Source organism: Lemur catta, chromosome 17 (genome assembly GCF_020740605.2).
Source record: "Lemur catta isolate mLemCat1 chromosome 17, mLemCat1.pri, whole genome shotgun sequence".
NCBI lineage: Eukaryota > Metazoa > Chordata > Mammalia > Primates > Lemuridae > Lemur > Lemur catta.
In genome coordinates this window covers 41319854-41343203 of record NC_059144.1, presented here as the reverse complement: position 1 = coordinate 41343203, position 23350 = coordinate 41319854, and the positions used below count along the sequence as shown (strand labels likewise).

Below are 23350 nucleotides of genomic sequence, written 5' to 3'. Positions count from 1 at the left end.
GTGGGAGGGGTGGGGTAAGGAGAGGCTGCACATAGAGCTTCTAGAATTCTGGTAATGTTCTGTTTCCTAGGCAGGGAGGAATCTTTATTATTACACAGACAAAACACTTTTGAGTATGAATGATATATTTAATACAAAAACGTTTACGTTACCTCCTTAAGGGAGCCCTCCCTGATCACCGAAGCCAAAGAAAGACCCCATGCACCCCCAACACCCACTTCCGTTGTCTTCAAAGCACATAGTAGAGCCCCATCAAATATCATACTTGTTGAACGATTGATTCCCGCTCCACCTCTTCCCGGCTGGGTCACCCTGGGCGAGTTACCTAGCCCCTCTGGGCCTGTTTCCTCAACCGTAAAGAGTGGGTGGCTCCTATCTCCTGGAGATGCCCGAGTGGGTAAACCGGGGCCCACGTTGCCTGGGCCTGGCTTTCCATTTGCTTCCAATCCACAGGGCAAGTGCGGAACGGGGGAGGGGGCCGGTGACAAAGAGGGCGGGGGCCTTTCTCAGGTCTGTGCTCAGACGACTGGGTTATTCCCGCCCCCTCCGGGCCGCCTCCGCCTCTTCCCTCCCGTAGGCAGCGGCGGAGGCCACGAGGTGGAAAGAGGCTCGGGGGGACCTCCGGGCCGCGGATCAGCTCCCCCGTGTGCGGCTCCGGGCCCAGGAGAAGGCGTCAGGTCCTCCCGGAAATGAACGACCTCTGCGGCCCCAGCTGCGGCGGACCGGCCGGCCAGGCCCTCCCCGCCCGAGGGTCCCGCCCCGGGCTCCAGGTCGCGGTCCTCCGGCGCCGTCTGCCGGCCAAGGCGCCTCCCTGCGACCGTCGCGCGGTGCTACCTACCCTGGAGGGCAATCGGGAAATGTCTAATGTGACCAGAAAGGCTTCTGGAAGGAAGACAAATTTGATTAGACGCCTGCATTTCCTACAGGTGCCCACCCCCCACTAAAAGTAAAACCAATAACTAAAAAATGTGATTTACAATCAAGGAAAGAAGAAAGTCTTCCTTCATCCCAGACCTTTTCCCTCCCCAAAGGCAACTATTTTTCTGGGATGCTAAAACAGGAGGGTCACTTGAGGCTAGAAGTTCGAGACCTTATCTCTCTATAAAAAAACTTTTAACAATTAGCTGCCGTGGTGTCGCTCCCCTGTAGTCTGAGCTATTCAGGAGGTTGAGGGAGGAGGATTGCTTGAGAACAGGAGTTCGAGACTACAGAGAGCTATGAGTATGCCACTGCTGTCCAGGCTGGGTGACAGAATGAGACACTATCTCTAAAATAAATAAATACACAAACAAAGCGAACTATTTTTTACCAGTGTCTTGTATGACCTTCCAGAGATGGCCTTTATATAGACAAGGAGGTAAATATGTATGAGTGTGTTAATATGTACACCCCTTTGTATACCACAAAGGAGAACCTCCACACTAGCCTACACCTTTTGATGACAATATTCAGTGCTGTGAAAACCATTCCACGTCATCACGTGCAGCTTGCTTACTTTTTGCAGCGCTGAAGAATTTTTCATTGTCTGCATTATGCCTTACTCACACAATTTACCTGACAAGGGAACTCGTGATAGGCATTCAGGTTAGATTACAATTTTTTGCTGCTACAAATAATGTGGCAATTTCAATGAATGACCTACACACACATCTTTGCACTCCATGTCAAATGGTATGTTATATAAAATGTTGATACATTTGCCCAAATGTCCTCCAAAAAGGTTAAACTGAATTATATTCCCACCAGCAGGGAGTTGAGGGCCTCTTTTCAAAACTTGGCCAACACAGGGTATTGTCTTTTTTATCCTTGACCATTTGACAAGGGAAAGTGAGATATCCTTGTTGCAATCTACATTTCTCATGAGTTGGGTGGAGCATTTTTTTCAGGTACTCCAAAGCCATTTCTGTTTCTCTGTGTTCTTTTTTTCTGAGACAGAGTCTCACTCTGTTGCCCGGTCTAGAGTGCCCTGGCGTCAGCCTAGCTCACAGCAACCTCAGACTCCTGGGCTCAAGCAATCCTCCTGCCTCAGCCTCCCGAGTAGCTGGGACTACAGGCATACACCACCATGCCTGGCTAATTTTTACTATATATTTTTAGCTGTCCAGCTAATTTCTTTCTATTTTTAGTAAAGATGGGGTCTCACTCTTGCTCAGGCTGGTCTCAAAATCCTGAGCTCAAACAATCCTCCCGCCTCGGCCTCCCAGAGTGCTAGGATTACAGGCGTGAGCCACCGCGCCCGGCCCTCTCTGTGTTCTTAACTATTCCTGCGTGTCTCTTTGTACCAAGTTGATGAAGATCTTAATTTTTTTTATATTGCATGTCCTTCCAATGAATGAACTGAATTTCTTTTTTTCTTCTTATTCCATCCATATTTCATTTCAAAATGAACTTCTTAATTTCTAAGAGCTCTTTGTTTATTAGGCTACTGTGCCCTCTTCATTAGATCATCAATCGGTGAATGAATCAATCAGGAGTTGGGGAGTTAATCTTGACCAGGAGGAAGATATTGTCTAAGGAAAGTACAATGAATGAGTCAAGGCTCAACTTCCACCCTCATCCTTGATTTAAAAAAACAAAGCCTCTTCCAAAGTCTCACACTTGTCTACAAACAAGCAGTGAGTCAGCCTTGGGCCTTACCCAGCAGGTCCTCTGTGAAGGAATCAAAGTCACCATTCCAGGATAAATTGCTTCCAAGCACTTTCTGGGTCAGGGTCTGAGTCTGTTGGGTGTGGCCTAGAGCTGGGGGCTCAGAGATAAGATGTGCAAGCCTTTCATCCCCATTTACTGAGCACCTGCTGTTTGCCAGGCTCCGTGTGTCCCTATAACATCCTCCTGCCTCAGCCTCTCAAAGTGCTGGGATTACAGGTGTGAGTCACCACACCTGGCCCCCCCCAATTTGAACATTTCTGATTTTAAAAAATATTGCCAGGCACGGTGCCTCTGGCCTGTAATCCCATCACTTTAGGAGGCTGAGGTAGGAGGATCACTTGAGCCCAGGAGTTCAAAACCAGCCTGGGCAACATAGCAAGATCTTGTCTCTACAAAAAAATTTTTTTAAAAATTGAGGTGGGCTTGGTGGCATGCACCTATAATCCCAGCTACTGGGGAGCCTGAGGCAGGAGGATCACCTGAGCCCAGGAGTTCCAAGCTGTAGTGAGCTATCACCACACCACTGCGCTCCAGTCTGGGCAGCAGAGTGAGATCTTGTCTCAAAAAACAAAAAAAGGAAATGTTCAAATGGGGTTTAGAAAATTGTGGTCTGTTTTTCATATTTTTGAATCATACTGAATACATTAACACTTGTAATACATACATACAAACTACTGCAGAGAGAAAAGCCTGGAATGCAGCCTCACCAGGCCACCACTGGTCATGTGACCCTAGGGAAGTCCCTTCCCTTCAACTGTAGCCACACCCAGGTCAGGAGCTGGAACCTTGACAGCCACCTCTGAAGACAAACACACACCCTTACTGAGAGTAACCCCTATCATGACTTCACCTTGCTTTTCTCACTTATCTTGGAGATATTTTAATAGATAGTGTTGCCCGATAAAATACAGATGCCCAATTACATTTGAATTTCAGATAAAAAAACAAACAAGTTTTTAGGGTAAGGCACACTTATACTTTTTATTTGAAATTCAAATTTAATGGGCCTCCAGTGGTTTTATTTGTTGAATCTGGCTGCCCTACATGGAGATTGGCTGCTATCAGCATTTCCAGGACAATCTCTAACCAGTCTCCTGTTGATGGGCAATTAGGTTGTTTCCCATCTTTTTGCTTTCCAGGAACAATGGCCCCAGAAAATCCTTGCACAAAGGACTCTGACCTCATCTTCAATTGTATCTGTAGGGTGTGTTCCTAAAAGTTGCTTAGTCACTTTCCTGCCTGGATTCCTTTGGCCAGGCAGATGGGGACCCCATAGCTCAGTGGAATTCTCAGTCTCTCTGGAGAGCAGCTCCCCATCTCTGTCCCAATCTCAGTCTCTCTTGACCTTACTCTTTCTCGTCTCTCTCCCTGTCTCTCGGTGTGTCTCTTTCTGACTTGCTGTGTCCCTCTGTGTCTCTCCTTGGGTATGTCTGTCTGTCTCTTTATCTCCCCAGTATAATGAAATAATTATACAACTCACCATAGACAGACTCTGCCTGTCTCTGTCTCTCTCAACCTTTCTCCTTTTGAGCCAGCAGCTCTGCATGCAAAATCACCAGACAAGTTGACAAAGATGCATCTGTAAGGGTGCTGCCTCTAGCACTGTCCGTAACAGTCAAACCAGAAACAGCCTCAACATCCATTAGTAAATAAAGTACGCTCCATCCTTACCAGGAAGCATCCTGCAGCCGTTCAAAATAATGCCACGTTAGCATGGAAAGATGTTGACGGATATCATGGAGTGAAAAACACAAATTGTAGACAGGAAGTAAAGCATTCCCCATTTTCAGTTTCAACCAAAAATACGGTAACCCAAGGACATGTAAGAATTCCACTATTGACTGTCCTGGTTGTTTGTGCAAGGAGGGAGGAGGAGTGGTTTCCACCTTCTTTATATTTTTGTTCCCTACCTGTTATTTTTTTAAAAAACAAGGAGCATTATAATGTTTTTAAATTTCAAGTTATTAATCTTCTTTATTCTTTTTTCACCAACTCCTGATGGCACTGAAGAGCATTATAACTTTTAATGTTGTGCATATTTGCTTTATTATATCTTATTTCTGTGTGTTTGTGCATATGTATTTATACACACACACACAATTTTTTTCTGAACCATTTGACAGTGGATTGGAGACATCATGCCTCGTTACCTCTCTGTACTCTTCCCTGTATATCTGCTAAGAACATGGACGTTTTGCTGGGTAACTGTGATTTAATGATCAAAATCAGGAAATCTAACATTGATAAAATACAATTACTTATTCCAGGGTTGTCCATGTTCAGTTGGCCCACCAACATCCTTCATGGCAACCCCTGCAGCACCAAGGACCCAGTCCAGGCTGATGCAGTGTTGCAGTTAGTTGTCGACCTCTTTAACTTCCTTTAATCTGACCTTGGCATTTCTTGGAAGAGTTCAGGCTGTTTTGTAGAATGTCCCTCAGTTTGGATTTGCCTGATGTTTTCTTGTGATTACACTCAGGGTCTAAGTTTTTGTGCTGGGAACCAGAGGAGTGGTGTTGTATTCCTCACTATGTCTCATCAAGTCACCTATGATTTGTCCCATTATCTGTGATACTTTCATCACTTGGTTAAGATGGTGTCTGCTAGGTTTCTCCACTGCAAAGTTACTGATTTTCCTTTTGTATATAATGTATGGGGAGACCACCTGAGACCATGTAAACAGTCTAGATCAGCGGTCCCCAACCTTTTTGGCACCAGGGACTGGTTTCATGCAAGACAATTTTTCCACAGACCGGGGAGGAGGGGAGGATGGTTTCAGGATGATTCAAGCACATTACATGTATTGTGCACCTTTATTTTTATTATTTTTACATTGTAATATACAATGAAATAATTATACAACTCACCATACATCGGGGACCCCTGGTGTAGATGACCTTTATAATTAGGAAAGGTAATCAGGACTTCAAATTCTTGGAACCTGTAAGGACTGAGCTTGCCCACCTCATTCTAAACATCAACAGAGACACTGCTGCCCACCCCAGCTACAATATGTTTGTCCTAACCCTATCCTGTCTTACATTATATAAGGACTGTGTAAACTAGTCCAAGGATGCATTTTACCTGAGGCTCTTTTTTAAAGATAGATTCCCAGGCCCCACCAATCAGAATCTCTGAGGGAAGGTTCTGAGAATCAATTTTGTAGCAAGTGCTTCCCAGGTAATTCAGCTCTTCAGGTCATGTTTGGGAAACACTCACTTAATAGTAGTGTTTAGTCACCAAACATTAACAACTAGCTTGCTTGGGTGGGGCCAGGCAGGAATGGACGAGACAAACAGTAGTGAGAAAGGTAGCTCACATTTATGAAGCATTTATATTGTGCCAGGCCCTGTTCTAATGCTTTACATGAGTTATTTCCCTAGATTCGCACTACTCTATGAGGAAGACACTTTTATTAGCCCATTTTACAGACAAGGAAATTAAGGCACAAATTAGAATAATTTGTCCAAAGTCAAGTTGGTGAGGGATCAGCTCATCACTAGGTCAGCTAGTGAGTTTGGATGCTGGGAAGAGGAGACTCCATGCAGTCAGTGGTGGGGTCCCTGGGCCTAATCACACATCACCGTAACATCAAGCCGTTCACTTCCTGGCCTGGGCGAATCACTCAACCTCTCTGGCCTCCATTTCCTCATCTGTGTAATGGGAATATTAATAGTATCCCTCCTGCAAGGCTGGTTAAGAGAATTCTTTTTGTTTGTTTGTTATTATTATTATTTTTTTTGGCAGTTGAGTTGTTTACTCCTTAGCAGATTCCAACTTCCATGGCTACCATCCTGCTTGGTTAAGAGAATTCAATGAGATTGACTTTCCCAGAGAAAGCTGAGTGTCCGTTTTTTTTGGAGACAGAGTCTCTCTCTTTTTGGCCTGGCTAGAGTGCCGTGGCGTCAGCCTAGCTCACAGCAACCTCAAACTCCTGGGCTTAAGCAATCCTTCTGCCTCAGCCTCCGGAGTCACCGGGACTACAGGCATGCGCCACCATGCCCGGCTAACTTTTTTCTCTATATATTTTTAGCTATCCAGATTTCTTTCTATTTTTAGTAGAGACGGGGTCTCGCTCTTGCTCAGACTGGGAGTGTCTGGTTTTGATTACCTTTCAGAGCTTAAAGCAGGGAGGATTAAAGCAAAATTATTATGAGGAACCAAGGATGAAAATGATTATCATCATTGTCGCCATTCCTGTATTCATGGTGCCCAGCTGAGCTCCGCAAGGGACATGCAGCAGATACTGTGGAAGGCCGGGGAATAAGGGTGGAATCTACTTAATTATCACATCGAGGACCTGAGTGGCTCAGGCCCCCACCTGGCAGTGGCCACCTTCGACTGACCACCCGAGTCTTGCTCTTTTTACCTTCCAAGTTCCGGCTTCCGGTTCTTCCGGTTTTTGAGGACCCGCCTCCCCACGGTGATTGACAGCGGGAGGCCGGAGCTTCGGGGAGACACTGCCCCCTTCAGGCTCCTCTTACCGCTGCACCGGACTCTCGTTCCAGCGTGGACCAGTACCCGTGGAAAGGGCAGGAACGGTTGGAAAATCACACACATACACCTCTTTTAGTTCTATTTCAATTCTAGGAATATTTATTGAGTCTATCGGGGGCCAAGTATAGAGCCCAGTGGTGCAGAAGACAGACATAGTCATTGTCCTCAGGGGCTTAACTTCTCGTGTGAGAGACAGCCATTAAAACAAGTAATTGCCCAAAATGTAAGGAGAAAGTGAGTTGCCTGGCACAGAGCACATGCTCAGAATATCTATTCTGCTAACATACATTGAGTAGGGTTGCCAGACTTAAGCAATAAAAATACAAAATATTCAGTTAATTGTGAATTTCAGGTAAACAACAAATCATTTTTTAGCTATGAATATTTCTGGCATTCACTTTCTGGCTTGGACAAATTACACCCTTATGCAATATTTGGGACATATTTATAACTAATAAATTATCCATTGTTAGTTTGAAATTCACATTTAACTGAGAGTCTTGTTGTTTTATTTGGCAACCCAAATGTTGATCAATGAGTTTACAATCCTGATCTGAGGGAACTTACAGCTAGGAGGGGTATTTATACACGGGTTTAACAAATGCCCTGATTAGTACTAGAAGTAGATGTTACTACAGGGACATCATCTATGAAATTCTGATCTAAACATCCAAACCGCGATTAGGAGGCAAAGACACGGGTGGGGGCGCCAAATATTCCAGAGGGAAGGGTATGTGTGCAGTCCTTGAGGTGCGGAATGTGATGCACAGGTGCAGAAAGGCCTGCATGGTTGGAGCACAGAGTGAAGAAGTGGGTTTGAGAATGTCAACCTAAATAACAAAGAGGGAGGGCCTCTCTAAAAGAAAATGGTATTTATTAGGGCATGGCCATGGGAATACATGTGCCATAGTAAACTATATGTGTATTCAGGGAGGTAAAGGAAGACAAAGGTATATAAATGAAAAAAATGAGGATTACATAATTGTTTTGAAATCATTGTTCTTGGCTACAAAGATCAACAACAAGGGTGACACCAGTCCGAGGTTGGACAGGCAATTACTGGGCAGATGTCCTTGCAGAGTATTTTTTGTGTGAGGTTGTGATGGCCTTTGTGCGACGTTGTGTTTGCATTTGCAGAGTCTTTTGTGAGAGTTTTTGCTATTAGGAATACAAGCTTGAGAATCCTCTCTTCATGGCCTTCCCGGGCTCTATATTTGTCAGGATTTTTTTTTTCTTTTTTTGAGACAGAGTCTCACTTTCTTGCCTGGGTGTCAGCCTAGCTCACAGCAACCTCAAACTCCTGGGCTCAAGCGATCCTCCTGCCTCAGCCTCCCAAGTAGGTGGGACTACAGGTATGTGCCACATCTGGCTAATTTTTATTTTGGTAGAGACAGAGTTGCCCAGGCTGGTCTCAACTCCCAGCTTCAAACCACCCTCCTGCCTTAAGCCTCCCGAGTTGCTGTAATTACTTACAGGCATGAGCAACTGCACTGGGCTAGTTTTGGCTGTATTAAATTTAAGGTTCCTATGGGATCAGGATTTGAATGAAGAAACCCAGGAGACAAGCACAGCAGACAAATGCCACACAGAGTACCCACAACATAGCACTGTGCAGGGTTCTGCATGCATTGCTCCCTTGAAGCCTAACATCCTTAAGAGGCAGATACTATTATCCCCATTTCATAGCAGTGAGACAGGTTCATAAAGTATTTGCCAGATGTCCCATAGCTAGTGGCAGAGTGTAGAACTTAAACACCTCCAGGACCTGAAATTTCAACTTGCAGAACCGCTTTACTACAGTGTCTCTCACTGCTGCTAAATCATCCCGAATGTAGCTGAAGCTGTGTTCCCAAAGCCCTGCTTTATGGAGCACCATGACTTCTGGCTTCCCAATTTTAAGAAGTGGGGGTTGTGTTCATTTTCCAGAGGACAGGCCCAGCAAGGACCTAAGGTGGTAAAGTGTCAAAGATGTGATTAGCAGCCAGGTAGGACTGTGACAGACAAAAACCTCCCTCTTAGGAAGAACAAATCTCCTGGAGGGCCTTCAAGCCCAGGCGTCAGCCCATGGTGTTTAATGAAAATAGGCAATATAGCTTACCAGTTGGATAAATTATGAAATTTATTTATATTTCGCCTTTTGAAAGCCAGAACATAACAAATTTCACTTTCTGGAAAGTCATCTTATTAGAAATACATGAAGTGCACTTAATACAAGGAAGTTTCTTGGTACCACCGAGATGGACATACGCTCTCTCATCAGTTCCCTCAAATGAAGGGTTTTGTCAAATTTCCCCCCAAACTTCTACTGAGATGATCCTCAATTTAGGGAGGTCTGAGTAAACTTTTTCCAGAAATTACAGTGAAGTAAAAGAAGTGGACCTTTAACATTTGGGTCCTCCCAAGTAAGCACGTTAGGAAAAACCATTTTGCCCCAATGGGCCCCATCTTCGCTGGTGACTAGGTATCTGCAGCTTGTTACTGGCAGGCAGGGAGAGGCCACAGCAGCAGTTACAGGCCCACTGTCACCTGCAGCCTCAGCCACTGACCAGAAAAAAGTTCCATATCCAGACTAGATGTGTGACATGAAAGAACGAACCTAAATCCATATGCTTTTTGGTCAGTCAGAGGTTCTGCTCCTACAGATTAGGCTGACAGTACTTAGCATTATATTTATTAATATTTGTAAAATGTGTTGAACTTCAAACTTCTAGAGCCATTACTAAAGAAAGTTTCCAGTAGACAGCTTTTATTAACAACTGCTCATCATGAGATGTGCCTTAAGAACAGTGTCTTGTTGGAAGAGACAAGAGGGTGCAATACTGGATTTCCTACAGCTTCACTCTATATTCAGAAAGCAGGTTTTCAAACACGGATTTACATGTTGAAAGCAGTGTCATAAGGAAACCATCTGTGATAGAAAAACAATGCTCAGTTTAATCTAAATTACCACATAGAAGATAAAAGAACTAGTATCCACTGGAGCCTCTAAATCTCTTTCTTCCTATTCATTCAAGGACTCCTTTTCATGTTTCAAGGACCACAATGTAAGCAGGCTCCCAGAGAGGCAAACACAACGCAGTAATTTGAAAATACCTCACTAGTTTGAAAATCAGAACCAAAAAGCTGTGGCCTCCCACCTCTCTTAGCTGACCCTACTCTCCACTTACAGATAAACAGACTTCAACTTTCCTAACCTAGAAACATTTTCACAAAAACATATGGTTACACCTTATCCTAAAAAGGCACCGTGCAGGCATTTAAGACTGAACCAGTTAATTCTAAGGATGTGCAGGAATAGTAGGAAAATATCACTCATCAAAACTTCCAACGTTGGACCATGCTAAACCCAGAACATTCACCCTGAGGACTTGTGAAATGTATCCCAGGATGGCAACCCCAGCTTCCAGCAGCTGCCGCCAATGGCCCACCGGCAAGCAGCTCCGCTGCACATAGGAGCTTCAGCACTGGTCAGGGCCCACACACCTCAGAGACAAGGAAAGGAGAAGCTTGTTTCATTGTGCTTCATGACCCAGAAAAGGTCCTGGCTGGCTCAGAGAACGTGAGAGATGAACAGAGGTGAACACCAGATGAGAGGAATGAGTATAAAACAAGAACAGGTAGAGGTGAAGAAGCCAGATTCTCTTCCAGAAGAAGAGGCAGAAGCTCCAGGAAGCAGCTGAGAACCAACAAAGACTAGACCATGTGACAAACAAGGTTAACAGTGGGGGGAAGACGGCTTTGGCAAGAGCCCAAAGGAAAGGAGGGCTCTGACCTGAGGACCCGTTTCCCCTGTCAGAAGTGACCCTGTCCCAATGCCACGGATCGTTTCCAGGTCTGTTGTACAGTTAAGGTGTAGGAGTCAAAGGTTTCACGTTTAACACATAATGGAAGCTCTGGAACATGAGACGGATGGCACAGACTGCTCACTGATCGATGATGGAGCGCTGCAACACCTGATTCATCATGTCCTCTTCATCAACATCATAATCCTGACGGCAAAACACAGACAAGCAGCCTCAACAACGCTTCACAGCTGCAAAGGCTCACGTTCAGTAGAAGGAATCTGGAGAGGGCTACTAGGGACCAAATCTCAGCTCCAACATTTGCGATACTAGTTATGCAACTCTGGGAAAATTATATCACCTCTCTGTGCCTCTGCTGTCTCATCCTTAAATAAAAGTAACGATGCCACCCTTAAACTGGAATTGCAGGGCCCAGGCAGCACATGAATGGGGCCTGGCACAGACCAAGTGCTCAGCGCATTTAATTTAGTCCGAGCAGAAGGCAAACACATGCACAAATGCACTCAGCTGGTGCTGTTTTTAAGAGGTGGGTTCAGTGCCCAGTACAGGGTTTTTTTTTTAGGGGTATAAGGAACAGCAGAAACTGTAGTGAAGCTAGCCTTCTTTAATTTAATGAGGCAAAATTATCTACTTGGGTATTTTTAGGAATCTCTATAACATTAACAAAATGAACAGTTATTCTGAAGTCTGAGTTTTGGACCCTCTGTCAGACTGAGAATACTCTTTACGACAACTTATAAAAGAGTTTCCTTCTTAGATCTTGAAATACAGCCATTAAGACTGAACACTGCTCTATAATCCTAATTTGACACCTATGTGTATGTAAATAAAAGGTTTACTTCAAACAGTTGGCCAAATTTATCTATTACTATGATGCCTGGACAACGGTGCCCCTTCAAAACCATCCAGCTCTGGGAAAAAAATACAAACCTGACAGTCATACTTGGCTAGTGGATGTGTTCTGTTTGACCTGATGTATTTTTAAAAATCATTAAAATCTGTGATACTTCATATGAAATCCTGCATTTCCTGCTTCAGGGGTGGGGGTGGAGGAGACAGGCAATACTGTGCCTGTATTTCCACAGGACAACAATCAGCTGGGGCGATGGTGGCGTAACTTAAGTCAGGCACTGTCTGGCTTGTGAACCCTTATGAAGACCATTTCCATTACTTGCCTAGTCCCCAGGGCCATATGAACTTGAGGCTTCCAAACTAAGTGCTGTAACAGGTAGAAATTATATATAACATAAGAAAGTGGACAAAACTTTGGGGGCAGGGGAGGGGGAAGAAAGGAACGAGCTTCACTGTGTCTGTCTAGATGATTACCCTGGCCACCTGCCTGGCCCATGAACAGAAAGTGCACAGCGGCAGTGGGAGAAACCACGTCAGTGACAAAGCTCAACAATGAGATCCCCAGCAACCCTTTTGAGAAAAGTGAAGTAGCTGTGCTGTCCCCCAGGGGAGGGACCAGAGCTTGGGCTCTCGACTTACCACGAAAGTGTCATAAGAAAACTGGTGCCGGCGCTGGATGTGCTCTATGAAGTTGGCGCTGCGGTAGTTGGGGTCTCCCCAGGGCATCGAGGCACATATCGGACAAACCTTTGAACAAAGAAGCAAGGTCTTAGGCATTTGATGTCCCAGCTGGCACCAGCCCTTTGTGGCCTGTGTCTGGCCTCCCTTCTTCCAGAACAGTTCTCCTGACACACCAGTCCAGGGCCTGGTCACTTCTTCCTGTGCACATCAGCATCCCAGAAAACACTCCAAGTTTCCTCCTTAAGTGAAATGACACGTGGGGTGGATAAAGGCTCAAGTCATGACACCATGCTTTGATTCCTACTGTAGTCAGGGAAGTGGGTCAGTCAGCCCAGTGGGGGCCTAGAATGTGGCCAGCCCCCACACCCTCCACACAAGATGATCCAAAAGTGTGGGAAAACCAAGTAAATAATCAGAAGAGTAATGTCCCAAGGAAGTAGAACATAGCCTCCTATGCATTTTAACAAAGTAAATGCTCAGATGAAGGGATCAGGCCAAAAAGCCCTTGTATGAAAGGCTAATTTGGGATGTGAAGATTGGGTTGTATCTGGATAGGCAAAGAGAACATGTAAGGTGCTCCAGAAGAAAGGCACTATGTGGAGAAAAGGTCAGGAGGCAGCAGTTATTACAGGCAAAGAGCCAGGCTAGCTAGAATGGAAAACTCACGCGGGGAAGAAGGTATAGTGCTCTGGCTTGGAGATGGAACCCTACTCAACTGCCAGGAAGACACAGTGACAAAGGGGGTTGGCAAGATATAATCTGGGATGGTGGAACAAGCAGGCTGGTGTAGCTGTGGAGCCATAACACAGGGCAGGACTAGAGACTGAGGAGATGGCTCCCAAAGGGAAGGTGAAACATAGAATTAAGGAGCTGCAGAGGAAAGGAGACAGAACAGAGGGCCAAGAGCTAAAGAGAGGGCTTCACAGAGACAAAATAATCAGAGGGATTTCAGGAAGCCAATAGAGGAGAGAGAGAGAATATTGGGCTGTAGCACCAGAAACCACAGAGTTGTTTAGCAATAGCAGTATCTATCAAGACTATGAGTGCAAGTAACTTTTGACCAAATTAATTCATATCTAGGACTTCAGCTTGTAAACATACAAAAGATATGTTTCTCACATAAGCCAGCTGTATCTTAAGATTTATGGTAGAGAAATAAAGAACACTATCAGGCCTGATAAGATTAGCACTGACAGTTACCCTGGTACCCTTACAAAAGCTCATGAAAATTCTAAAGTCTGTGCACCACCTTTTACAGCAATGGAGCTGAAGGTTGTCCATACAACTGGGTATATGGTTCAAGAGAAGCAGTATGAGATAAATGGGAAAACTAAAACAAAATTATAGAATATATACCTAACTATGTAGGAAGACCTAGTCTGTCAATCACATTGAGAGGGAAAAAACACAATGCTGAGATGGACCAAATTCAAACATTTTTTAATAAAAGAGACTATGTGGGCCGGGCGTGGTGGCTCACACCTGTAATCCTAGCACTCTGGGAGGCCGAGGTGGGTGGATTGCTCGAGGTCAGGAGTTCGAGACCAGCCTGAGCAAGAGTGAGACCCCGTCTCTACTAAAAATAGAAAGAAATGATTTGGACAGCTAAAAAAATATATATATAGAAAAAATTAGCCGGGCATGGTGGCACATGCCTGTAGTCCCAGCTACTTGGGAGGCTGAGGCAGTAGGATCGCTTGAGCCCAGGAGTTTGAGGTTGCTGTGAGCTAGGCTGATGCCACGGCACTCACTCTAGCCCAGGCAACAGAGCAAGACTCTCTCTCAAAAAAAAAAAAAAAAAGAAAAAAGAGACTATGTGCACATTGGTGATGTTTAAATAAAGCCCTTTCCTAATAATTCTATCTAAACTTCTTTTCCCACAACTATGAAGAAGCTACTATCAAAAAGAAAATGACAACTTTATGGAGGAGAGATCCGGTGGATACCAAGGGATTCAAGTCAATGTTACCAGCAACAGGAGCAACAGACATCAATCACATGACTCTTAATGTGGCAGAGGACACAGCACTTAGTACCATTCAAGACTCCTTCGAGGGAGGGGGAAATTGCTATGAAGGATATCACAAATGTTAAAATTTAAACATGGATTTCATGCTAGTTATTAGATTGTATTAATGTTAAGCTTCTTGACTGTGATTAATTATACACACACAAAAATGTCATTTTGTAAGAAAATGTTCTTAGGAGATATACACTGAAGTATTTAGGGTCCACGAGGTCACAGTACCTGTAGCTTATTCCCAAATAGTTCGACAAAAAATATGTATATATACAGTATGGTTAAGCAAATACGGTAAAACATTAATAATTTGTGATTACAGGTGAAGGGTGCACAGGAGTTCACTGTACTAATCCTATAGTTTTTCTTTAAGTTTGACTTTTCTTTTCAGAATAAAGTTAAAAGAAAAAAAAGGTTACTCTTACCACAGATTTGGTATCCGTGCTATGGGATAATTTGCAGTGTTCCACAAGTCCTTCCTGATCAAAGTTCTTCTCAGGACAGTAAGGACAAGGAAAGGTATAGCGATTTGGGACATTCCTGGAAGGTGAAAGGCAGGAAAATAAAATCTCTCTGTGAGTACCTGTCTATGAAACTTCAACCACTGTACATTCCAAAAAGGAGCAGAGTTTACCGAATGAGTTATGACAAGCATTCTGATTATCACTTCGGAATCAAGTCTTGAAAATAAATAGCACAGCTAACATTTGAGGTGAACAGAGAGTCCTCTCCTGCATATCCTCCCCCCAAAACTTATCAGCTTCAGCCAATGTAGCAATTATACCTCCACTTTCCCAAACTTATACAACTAAACCCTTGAGAATGCAAAGTGCCCAACTTCTTTGTACCAAAAGATGACTTCCACCTAAGGGAGTGATTGAGTCATTTACCTTGGCTGTAGGGACGCATCCTTAGTGGTGGCCTTCACACCTTCCATGATGTAATTCTGGTATTTGGAACAGGTAGCCACGTGGGCCCGGATCTTGGATAAGAAGAACTCGAATAGAAAGAGAGCCCACAAGTTAGTGAGGACCTTGTACCAGGCCAAACATAGTCCCAAAGCAAGGGCAAGATGAAAACTAGACCTACACCACCCTGGCAAATAACCTCACCAGACTCCTGAAACCCTGACTATTGCAGATTTTCCATGAATATCAAGGCTGATGTTTTACTGGACCAAATCAGAACATTTGCTTCTACTCTAAAATTATTCTCCTACAGGCTTGCATTATTCATGATATGTTCTAAATCCAGTGACATTTTTAAAGTTTTCTACACTAGCATTTAAATTAGTCTTTTTGGCCAGGTGTGGTGGCTAATGCCTGTAATCCCAGCACTCTGGGAGGCTGAAAAAAAAGGGGGGGGATTGCTTGAGGCCAGGAGTTTGAGACCAGCCTAGGCAACACAGTGAGATCCTGTTTCTTAAAAAAAAAAAAAAAAAAAAAAAAAAAATTAGCCAGGTACGGTGGCACACATCTATAGTCCTAGCTACTCAGGAGGCTGAGGTGAGAGGATTGTTTGAGTCCAGGAGTTTGAGGCTGCAGTGAACTGGGACTGCATCACTGCACTCTAGCTTGGGTGACAGAGCAAGACCCTATCTCCAAAAAAAATTAAAAATAAAACTAATCTTACATCAAGCCAAGAACCATATTCCGTTATGTGCAGCAAAGTGGTCATTTAAGTAAAAGGGATAAGGGCTAGTAACCCTAAAGTATTAATCACCAGATTGTGATAAATGATCTTAAAAAAACTGAAATCTAAATTTTATATTTCATATAAAATCTAGGCTGTGCAACAGTAAGATGGAAAGAGAGAAGAAAATCCAAAGACTGCTTTATTACAGGTGTTCTAAAAGAAAGAAAATGTGTAAGAAATGGAGAAGGAAGTAAGGGAAAGAAAAACATTTTGAGAGGTATGCCCATAGCACAATCTTTAAAATGGTGAAAAACAAAAGTATATGGAGGGAACAAAAAACCCTCTGTGCATGCATAAAGATGAAGGTAATATAAAACTTTATTTCAATATCTTGAGTTTCCAAAAAGAAACAAGGAAAAAGAAGCTCCAATATTTGAGCCCCAGCTTACCATATGATTCTTTCTGTCTCACCTCCAGCTAAAGAACCTGTTGATTTTAAGTTGCCCACTGAGGAGCCCCCAATTAAAAGGGAATATCCCTGTTTAGCACTGTAGTAGCCCCCGACTGTGTGCCCCTAATATTAAATCACTCTGAAAGGAAGGAGATGGTGAAGTATATCCATATTATGGCCATCATAAAAATAATGAAACTGGCATGCAAAGCTGTCCAATGTCATTAAATAAAAAAAAAATTTGAAAGTAAAAAAAGTGGAAGACATATATATTATAGTATGTACCATCTTGTAAAAATCCAACAACTGTGTTTGTATACATATTGAACATCTGTTTGTCAAAGGGCAGAAAATGTCAGGTAGCCTTCTAAATTGAACTACTTTTGAAGTGGTAATATCTGGAGTGAGAAATAAGCCCACGTTATTTTATATTTTTGTATTGTATGGAATTAACAAAATTATAATGATTCTAAAAGCAATAAGGGTGTGCACACCTCTTAGAAAATAAGACTTAGAAAAATAATATTTTTCCTTTTCAGGAGTAGTTATAACAGATGTGAAAATAAATATACATGACTGTAATGATTATACAAAAGAGCATGGATGCATTTCCATTGTTAAAATATTGCTATTACAATCAAATGATTTCATATTGACTTTTATGTCATGATTCCCCCCTATAAAGTGCTAGGAAGTTGAACCATTAAATTTTATATCTCTAATAATATAGATTACAAAATTTCCCCTCAAATTCATTGCAACCGATAACTTTTTTGATTCACTGTCTTTGTTTTATATTTTAAAAGATTACGAAATATTATTGTCGTTAAAATTGTTTATACTAATGGGGTGCAACGAACACTATTTGGGTGATGAGTACACTTACAGCCGTGACTCAAGCATTACAAAAGCGATCCATGTAACCAAAAACATTTGTACCCCCCTTAATATTTTGAAATGAAAATAAACAAAATTGTTTATACTACTTTGGAAAAATGAGTCTTTTATAGGAAAATATTGGAATAACTGATTTCTATGGCTTTTGAAGCTAAAATAAATACTTAAGCAACTCTTAAAACCAATAAGGTTACGAAAACAAAATAGCACAGCCATCACCACAGATAAATGGCATGCACACGTGCTGTTAGTCACCTAGTCATGCTCTAACTTCAGAAACCACGTGGCAACAGCTCTAAGTTTTACCCCATCTCAACAATGAAAGACACTGACTCTTCCATGTTACTTCCACATACATTCTTACGGCAGCCATGGCAAGAAGTCTCTGTGCTCTCGATCTGCCGCTCGAGCTCCACGGCTCGGACGCCAGGTGCCAGAGCGCTGCGACACACCCCACAGACAGGTTTCTTCGGCTTCAGACATTCCTGCAGGCATGCAGAGCAAAAGCTAGAACAAGACACACAGAGAACCTCCGTCATGCATCATGGAGACAAGACAATGAATATGGATCAACTTTTAAAAAGACATCAATGGATAATGGATTAAAAATAATTTGCTCCCTATTCCAATTCAAATACTAAGTCATTCTAGGCCAGGAAAACTGGGGGTAGGGAGAGACTGCAAAGAACACACAGGTACAGAAACAAGCAAAAACTATGATGATACATAGCAGAAGATGTTATGGTTGAGGCTTCAAACCTTAGGCCCTGCCACTGAGGAATCTTAGTGGGGTTTCCTGAACCCCTGTTTTCTCGTCTGTGAAATTAGGATAGTAATGGCTGGGCACAGTGGCTCACAACTGTAACAGGAGCACCCTGGAGGTCAAGGCAGGAGGATCGCTTGAGCGTAGGAGTTCAAGACCAGCCTGAGCAAGAACGAGACCCTGTCTCTACTAAAAATAGAAAAAATTAGCTGAGTATGGTGGCACACGCCTGTAGTCCTAGCTACTCAGGAGGCTGAGGCAGGAGGATCGCTTGAGCGCAGGAGTTTGAGGTTGCTGTGAGTTATGACGCCATCACAGCACTCTAGCCTGGGCAACAGAGTGAAGACACTGTCTCCCCCCCCCCCCCCAAAAAAAAAAGTAGTATCTACCTCTAGGATTGTTGGGAAGACGAAACATGTACAGCAGACCCTTAGTAAAGTGCCTAGCACATACGACATGCACAATAAATGGGAGCTGCCACCATTAGAGGTAAAGGCAAAGTGCTATATGAAAACAAAAGAACAACTAGCTGTGAACTGAGCAGGACAGGGCCGTCAGACTTCAGAGGCAGCATTCACGATCCTCCTTAAAAGAGTTCAGCTAGCAAAGGGAAGAATATTCTAGGCCCATTGGGTTAAAATTCATGATGCATCAAAATCTAACAGACTTTTCCACATAAGGAGTAGTGGGGAGCCAGAGGTTTAAAGCAAGGTATCAACAAGACCAAATCCAAGTTTCAGAAAAATAACTCTAGTGCTATCATGGACAACAAGGTTTTTTGTTTGTTTTCTTTTGTTTTAGATAGGAGAGATGAGAAGAGACAAAGTAGAAACCAAAAGATGACTAAAGGCAAGGGGACTGTGAGGGCCTGACTGATGAAACATGGAATGAATTCAGGAAACAATTCAGAGACAGAATCAGTAGGACTTGATAACTTACTGAATTTGGAGAAGAAAGGAAAGTCAAAGACGACCAAGTTTCTACCCGGAAGCCTAGGCAGGTGATGATGCTGAGATAAGGTGCACAGATAGAATGAATAATAAGGCACAAAAACACCCTAGGCTACTTACCCAACCTAATAGATTTAAAGCAGGATAACAAAATCTGCCACGAACTTAGGATTTATAATCAAAGGCAATCTTCTGCACAACTGACAACTTTTTACCCTCTCTAAAAATATCTTTCCTCTTTGTCATTAAGTTAGGTATTAATGCTGCTAGGCAAAATTCCAGACCAGGGTGGGAGAAGGTAAGGGGATCTATTCATTTACCACTGAAGGCAGAGTGGAAACTAGACAAAGTCCCTGTCCTCATGATACTTATAGAGGAAAACACAAACATTAATTTCAGATAGTAAGCATATAAAGGAAATAAAACACAGCAAAGAAATCAGCTGAGGTGATCAGAGAAGGCTTCTTTGAGGAGGTGACATTTGAGCTGAGACCTGATTAGGAGGACAGCTACACAGATCCAGATGCACAGTTCCACACCAAGGTGACACCAAAGACAAGGGAGTGTCTGAAAGGTAGAAAGGAAGGCCTTCGGGGCTGTGATATGGCAGAACATGGAAGAAGGGCAAGCTATGAGGCAGGCAGGGTCTCATGACCATCACGTGTATTGACTCATCGCAAAGGCAGATCACAAGAATAACGCAAGAAAGCACAGAGGGTTCCAGAGACTATGATGGAATCAACCCTGGCATGCAGAAGCAGCTCAAAGTCTCTCCTCAAGCACACACTGAGGTACAGCTGATCTATATGTTCATGAGCCACTTTGTGCCTGAGTCGTGCCTAAACAACAAGCCTGCTTTTAAACTGTTCGTGTATCTTGGGCTGGCCTTTCAGTTTCTATTTCCTATTTGTGGGCCTTTTTCTAGATCAGCCTTCAGATGCTCCACCCCTTCTGTCATGGTGCTATGAAGAAATTCCTTTCTCTTGGGCTCCAGCCGCCTGCCCTTCTCCAGCTGTATTTCACTACATTGGAGGAGGATGTAGTTATCCAGGGCCTGAAATAAAGTTTTATAAAAATCCAATGCCTTAACCAGAACTGCAGTGATGCTTAAGTTTCCATGCACAAAAGTTAAAAATCAACTATGCACAGCAGAAAGCATTTGGCTGGAGTTAAGGGAGACTGCTGCTGGCCTCACAGAGGTGCTTCCATCTGTCTTCAATCAGCATTGAACTGAACAAGTAGGGAGAGGATGGTGTGTATAGAAAAGAGCCAAGGTTTGAAGCCCAGTACTGTTTCTTGCACTCTGATCTAGAAGGTTCACTTGGCTCAAGGAATTTTGGGGTTCTTCGGTGAGTAAGCTGTGTTGGGTTAAGCCTTCTTACAAATGTTAATAGTAACTGAAATCCATGGAATTAATCCAAAATTAAGTAAACCTGATACAAGGATAAGATGACTCAATGGGAAAACTACCTAGACATCATTTCAACTCTCACTCTCATGAAGCTTACTTCTACCATTAATTTCTTAGCTCATTCAACCACTACCTGATCCCTGCTCCTCCCCGACCAGACACAGAGGTTTGATCCTTGTAATACCCTCCCGCTGCACAATAGTTTGAACATTCATTAGTACTTATTTATAAGCAATTCATTGGACCGTAAACTGTGATGGCAGAATCATCTTACTATACCCCTACAATAGGCAAATAGAGGGCATTCCACTCAGTTGACTGTAAGATTGGAATATGGATGCTCAGACACTGCACTGGGGATACTGAGAGGCAAAAAAACTGCCCTCATGATGCCTAAGTTTTGCTCTGTGCAAGGAAGGAGAAGGAAGGAAGCTCCAGGAGAGAAGTAGGGGAGGTAATTTAGATGGAGACAGTGATCAGGGAGTTAACTTAAAACTTGGACTTGAAGCCTGAGAAGGATTTGGGGATAGTGGTGAGGGAGGTATGGATGGGGCAAGAAGAGTTCCAGGCTAACTGAACTGCAAAGAGAAACAGCCTGAAATTATCTAAAGTGTACTCGAAGAAGCAAAAGGCGGCCGGAGTGGCTGGGAAGCCTTTGCCAGGTGCCAAGCACTGTTCTCTGAGCTAACAAAACAGACACCTGCAGTAGATCTGGGAAGAGTTAGGCAATGGCGAGCCTGCCCTAAGTGAGTCTTAGTCCCCTCACTTTATTCACCTGTAAAATGGCCGCCAACCCTCCCCCTACAGGATTGCTGCGGGAACAATGCCAATGAGTCTCAGCAGGGGTCTATTGTGCCTTCTGACTAGTAAAGTGGTCCCAAGACCAAGCCCAAGGCCAGTGATCGCAGGATAAGCACTGAGTTAGGCCACACAGGAAAAGCTAACTTAGAGGCAAGAAGCAGGTGGTCACGTTTTCCACAGTGTATTCGGCTCAGGCGTTGTCTGATTCAGATTAGATAGATTCAAACTGGCCAATCTCTCAGTACCCATCTGTAGTGCGCATTTTCACACAAACCTGCTTTAATCGCCATACCCTGTCTATTAGCGGTATTTAGGCCATGAAGACTGAACTGAAAATAGAATGAAACACATCTTCTCCGCAAGTAGTAGGAACGCTAACAAATCCCTGCGTGCCGCCCCCACCCCTTGCACAGCTAAGGGCAGACTGGCAGACCGACAGAAAGACTCCGCTTTTGTTCTTTCGGTGAGGTTTAGCGTTCCCCCAACTTTAGTGCACATTAGAATTACTTGGCAGAGCTAGATACACGACGCCAAAGGACTACAGGAGCGATGTTCCGACTATCCAACGGCAGTTTTGGCTCCCCAAGGGCGGGCTGGAGACGCCACCTGAGCCCCGGCAGAGCACAACTCCACCATCACGTGAGGGACGGCGTCTGACAGGCGCCCGGACACAGTGGGCGCTTAACGGACGGCGGCTGTCCCAGCGCGGGGAGCGGACGGGCGAAGAGGAAGAGCGCCCCGCCAACTTTCGCGGGCCTTCGGGAGCCCGGGACGGCCCCGCGCAGCGGCCCCTCCAGATCGGGCCTCTCACCCCCGCCCCCAGACCCTCCCCCGTCGGGGCCTCGCTCCTCCGCTTCATTCCCCTCCCGGTCAGGCACCCCCCAACTAGGCCCGGGCTCGCCGCTTACACGTGTCCGCAGGGCACCTGCACGGGCTTCTCGTACACCTCTAGGCACACCGGACACGTGAAGCGGCCTAGGGGATCGGTCTCCGCCGCCGGCCCTGCCCGCTGCGCACCGCCCTCACGCTCCTGCTGCTGCGCCGCCATCTTGCCGCCCCTGAACGCCGCGCAACGGCGGCCGAGAAGGAGGAGCCGGGGCGGGGCGAGGCTCGGGGGCGGGGCGAATGCGGGGCGGGGCCTGCGAGTCGGGCGCGCGGCTGTGGGCGGGGCTCGTGGGACGGCTTCGTTTCCGGGCCGTCCGACCGGACCCAGGGAGAGGCCGAGGGAAGTCTGAAAATGTGGAAGCCAAATCCAGAGGCTGGTAGGATTGGGACGGGCTTTGTGTGTGGGCCCCTGTTTCCCAGATGTAAATCATTAGTTTAGCACCACCTGCACTATTACTTAATATTTCTCGTCGAATGGAGGTTTTTTTTTCTTTAAACTTAAGCAAACAGATTTTAAAGGGAGATCTGATATCACTGCTGAGCTACAAATAGAAAATCAGTATCATTTATTTATACAACAGAACTGTAAAAATAAATACAAATATGGAAACAAAACATATTATTAATTCATGCAGATACCGTTGATGCTAAAAAGAGATTAGCCATTACTGGAGCGGTGTTAAAGACTGGGTAACACCACGCTGAGACTTCCCAGAGAAAGAAGCAATGGGGAACTGGTATTGAAACTGTGTTCGCATGCCTCAACTCCTGCTCTGTGTAAAGGGGAAGCTGAGGCCTGAAGAGACAGAATAAATCTCAGTCTCACTAGAAAGGAGCCGGCCGGGAACCCAGGTGTTTTGAAGCTCAGCCTTCTCTTTCCACTGCAACAAATTGGCTCTTGAGTACAGCCCATTTAGCAGAAGATACATCTTTTTAAAAAGAAGTTTCTGCTAACAATTCTACCTGGTTCTCTTAACTAGGAAAATCAATGGTCAATTAAACCTCCACCTTGAAAGGCCACACAGCAACAAGCCTACATAGGACAAGGAAAGAGT

The 23350-nt window shown here is 44.3% G+C and overlaps 1 protein-coding gene across 1 annotated transcript; it reads right to left on the bottom strand.

Annotated features, from left to right (window-relative positions):
• Positions 1-9247: 9247 nt before the first annotated feature.
• Positions 9248-22517, bottom strand: RNF114 (ring finger protein 114). The gene is made up of 6 exons (XM_045529253.1): positions 22319-22517; positions 17842-17992; positions 15393-15499; positions 14928-15042; positions 12441-12548; positions 9248-11135 (listed from the first exon to the last, which is right to left on the bottom strand). Exons 1-6 carry the CDS (start codon positions 22456-22458, stop codon positions 11070-11072), a joined length of 687 nt encoding a protein of 228 aa, XP_045385209.1. The 5' UTR covers positions 22459-22517; the 3' UTR covers positions 9248-11069.
• Between the last annotated feature and the right edge of the window lie 833 nt (positions 22518-23350).

What these genes read in the sequence shown, in the direction of transcription:
- RNF114 (XM_045529253.1), bottom strand. Translation starts at nt 22,458, where the DNA reads ATGGCGGCGCAGCAGCAGGAGCGTGAGGGCGGTGCGCAGCGGGCAGGG. An exon ending in GCCATGGCTGCCGTAAGAAT is followed by an intron (nt 15,500 to 17,841) that starts GTATGTGGAAGT and finishes TTTCTATTCGAG; the next exon opens with TTCTTCTTATCCAAGATCCG. An exon ending in GATGCGTCCCTACAGCCAAG is followed by an intron (nt 15,043 to 15,392) that starts GTAAATGACTCA and finishes TTCACCTTCCAG; the next exon opens with GAATGTCCCAAATCGCTATA.